This window comes from Polistes canadensis, unplaced genomic scaffold (assembly GCF_001313835.1).
Source record: "Polistes canadensis isolate GaletaPanama2010 unplaced genomic scaffold, ASM131383v1 scaffold_738, whole genome shotgun sequence".
Lineage (NCBI taxonomy): Eukaryota > Metazoa > Arthropoda > Insecta > Hymenoptera > Vespidae > Polistes > Polistes canadensis.
Window position 1 is genome coordinate 19,891 of NW_014570285.1, and position 3,321 is coordinate 23,211.

Sequence of the window (3,321 nt, forward strand, 5' to 3'; positions counted from 1 at the left end):
TAATAATTAAATCGAATTCGTTTAATTTTACTTAATATTGAGGTTATGTAACACAATCTTTAATATGATTTAATAATAATAATCAAAAACGAGATTCTTAAGATCGTTCGATAAAGGTAGAGATTTGAAATGAAAGAATATTGAATGAGAAAAGTATGAAAAAGAGGGGACGAGGATTTCCAAAGCGAGTTTCGAGAGAAAAATCGAAATGTCTTTGGTAAAAATAGATTTAGTGTGGAATGCTGTTGCTGGAGTGGGCTGCGCGATCATAAAATTGTCTTTTAGTTTTTCTCTCTCTCTCTCTCTCTCTCATTGCATTCATTTTAGAAGCTAACCGTGTTCCTGGAAGGAAGTCATTTATTTTTCTCCAAACAAATTATTGCACAATTTTTTTTTGTCCCCATCTCCCTTTTATACTTTTTTCCATTCCCCCCCCCCACCCCTAATATTTTTCTTTTCCTATTATTCGTTTTCTTTGTTTTCTTATTTAAAAAAAGAAATGGAGATTAATAATACGATAAAGGCAGACACGTGTCCGAATTATAAATCGTTAGAGAATAATTTTAGAATGCTGATATAAATGCGACCGAATATGAGTCGATGTAATCGGATGACTCGGATCGTTAAAAGAAAAAAATGGCTCTGGTGCTATCTGTGGTAACTGAAAAAGCGGAGGATGTGTCTGACTAATGCCATACCTACTCTACTTATTATTACCACTACCACCAACACCACCACCACTACCACTTATTTGATCATCCAAATCATCTCACTTTGGCTTCTCACTTGCGTGTCAAATTTTTCATCTTCCCCAGTTTTGAAGTTTTATACATTTAAATGTGATATTCCAGAGATCTTTATTAAACTAATCTGACTAATACCTTGGCTCTTCTACTATTTCATTTCTACATTTTCTAAACAGTTATATTTTCAACTAAATTTCTAAATTAATCTAACGGACTAACAGCTGCTGCATTTTTATTTAAACATACATTTTTGCTTTTTGTTTATTAATATAAAAAAAATATCTGCCAGATTAACGATCGACTTCTACTACTCGTTAACTGAATTATCATTTAAATGAATATTTGTTTGTAATATATATATATATAAATAAATTTGTCTGATTAATGCCTTGGCTATTCTACTAGTTTATATTCCAATAGATTATCCAGGAAGGTTTCTACAAAAATTACCAAATTTATCAACGCACCCGCCATTTATAATTTTCATTTTAAATTAATACTTTTTTTGTATGTTTAATGTTAAAAAAAAAATGTGTCCGATTAATGATTGAGTTATTCTACTCGTTAAATTCCAACAGCTAATCGGAAAACACTTGAATAAATTTCTAAATTAATCGATCACAATCGTTTGTTCAAATTCATAATTCAGAAAGATCGGTAATTTTCGAATGAATAATTAAAATATATATATTAATAAGAAAGAAAAAAAAAAAAGAAAACTTACTTGAAGTTGAGATTCGATGTCAGCTTTCTGTGCAGCCAATTTCAATGATTTTTCCATATATTCCGAAAGCGAGCCCTTCTCCCCGTCCAATTGCTTTTGCAATTGGTTCCTTTCCGCGAGTATTTTGGTATTTTGTTCCTCGAGTTCCTTGCGAAGTTTTTCTTCCCTTTCGAATGCTTCTTGTGCTTTTTTCGCTTTTTCCTCGAGCGCCTGTAATTGCAATTCACCGTCTAATCGTTCGCCGTTAATCAACGTTTTCGTATTTTCCATTAGCACAGTGTCGCCCATTTTGATTAATTCAACACACGGAATGGGGGGTTTGGGGGTTGGGGGTGGAACAATTCGAATAAAAATATTAACGAAAGGAAATATTATTAATCGATCGCGTAAAATATCGTTGAAAGAGAAAAGGACAAATATTTTTTTATTAAATATACGTATGTAGATGCACACGTATATGTCGTATATGTGTGTGTGTGTGTGCGTACGCGTTCGTTTTCGTTTTATATATCTCTTGAAGATATTAAATTTCTTCTATTTCGAAAAGGTCGGAACGAGTTCGCGTTTCCAACTGGATTCTCGTTTACCCGATGCTCAACTTTTCTACCCAAAATCCTCCTCGTATCCAATTGGCTTGATTCACGTTCCACCCGTACCTCCTCCCCCCACCACTACTCCAGCAGTGTATCTTCGTATAAAAATATTTAGAACGGTTCTCCTCTTCGATGATGGGAATGGTAGTAGGGATAGGGTAGCAAAAAGAGACCAAACAAGAGTGAGAGAGAGATAGAGAGAGAGAGAGACCAACCTCACAGAGAAACCAAATCGACAAATTTAGAAACGACCACGTTCCCCGGAAGGGCCAGCAATGTCTTCCAGAATCAAATCTCTCTTTCTATTTCTCTATTTCTCTTTTGAATATCTCATTTTAGCTTCCAGCAGGTCAATTATTGCAGGTCAACTTTCTCATCTACATTACAGACAGATTATTATTATTCTCTCTCTAATTAATTAAATAATTGATTATCTTTTTGTTTTTTTCTTTTCGTTTCAAATGATTCTCTTGTTAATTAAAAAATTAAATGATATTATTATAATATTATGTTACCGAGGAAAGAAAATGTTCTTGTTGTTTATTATTTAATTATATCATTCGAATGATCATTAAGTTTGTATTAACTTATCGTAATTTAAAACTATTTCTATTCATTTGAATATTAATTTGAATATATTTTTTACATATTAACATATTCCAAGTTTTCTTATATTATTTCAATTGAATAATTTAGATGAGATCATCAGTCTGTATTAATAGATTATTATCTACAATTTTATAATTAAAACAAATTGTAATACTTATTTCAATATTTTTAAAAAGTAGATTATAGATTTGTTTAATTAATTAATGAAATAATTGAAACGATCGTAAGTAACATGACTATTACCGATCATAAACTATATAAAATTCTTTTTTGAATAATTTATATTAATTGAAATATCTCTTTGATAACGGATTTTCTATAAATTTATTCTATTATTTTAAATAAAATATCATTTAGATAATCGTCAATCATCTTAAACGATTGTTAATTAATTATAAAAATTTATATAATAAATGAATATTAATTTAAATATTTTATATATCACGCAAGCTTCAGATCTTTTGTATTATTCAATCAAATAATTGAAACGATCGTCAGTATTACCGACCATAACCTAAAATTCTTTTTTTTTTTAAATCACTTAGATTAATCATTAACCGATTGTTTTTAACCGATCTTTTGTATTACTCAATGAAATAATTGAAACTATCGTAAGTAACATGACTATTACCGAACATAACCTAAAATT

At 30.1% G+C, this 3,321-nt stretch overlaps 1 protein-coding gene across 1 annotated transcript in view; it reads right to left on the minus strand.

The window, feature by feature from the left end:
- LOC106792815 (myosin heavy chain, muscle) overlaps positions 1-1,680 on the minus strand; it is a gene marked incomplete at both ends in the record, with an annotated part of 15,672 nt that extends 13,992 nt beyond the window's left edge. Inside the window, 1 exon segment of the mRNA XM_014759337.1 lies at positions 1,471-1,680. Coding sequence (XP_014614823.1) covers positions 1,471-1,680 — 210 coding nt within the window.
- Positions 1,681-3,321: the final 1,641 nt, after the last annotated feature.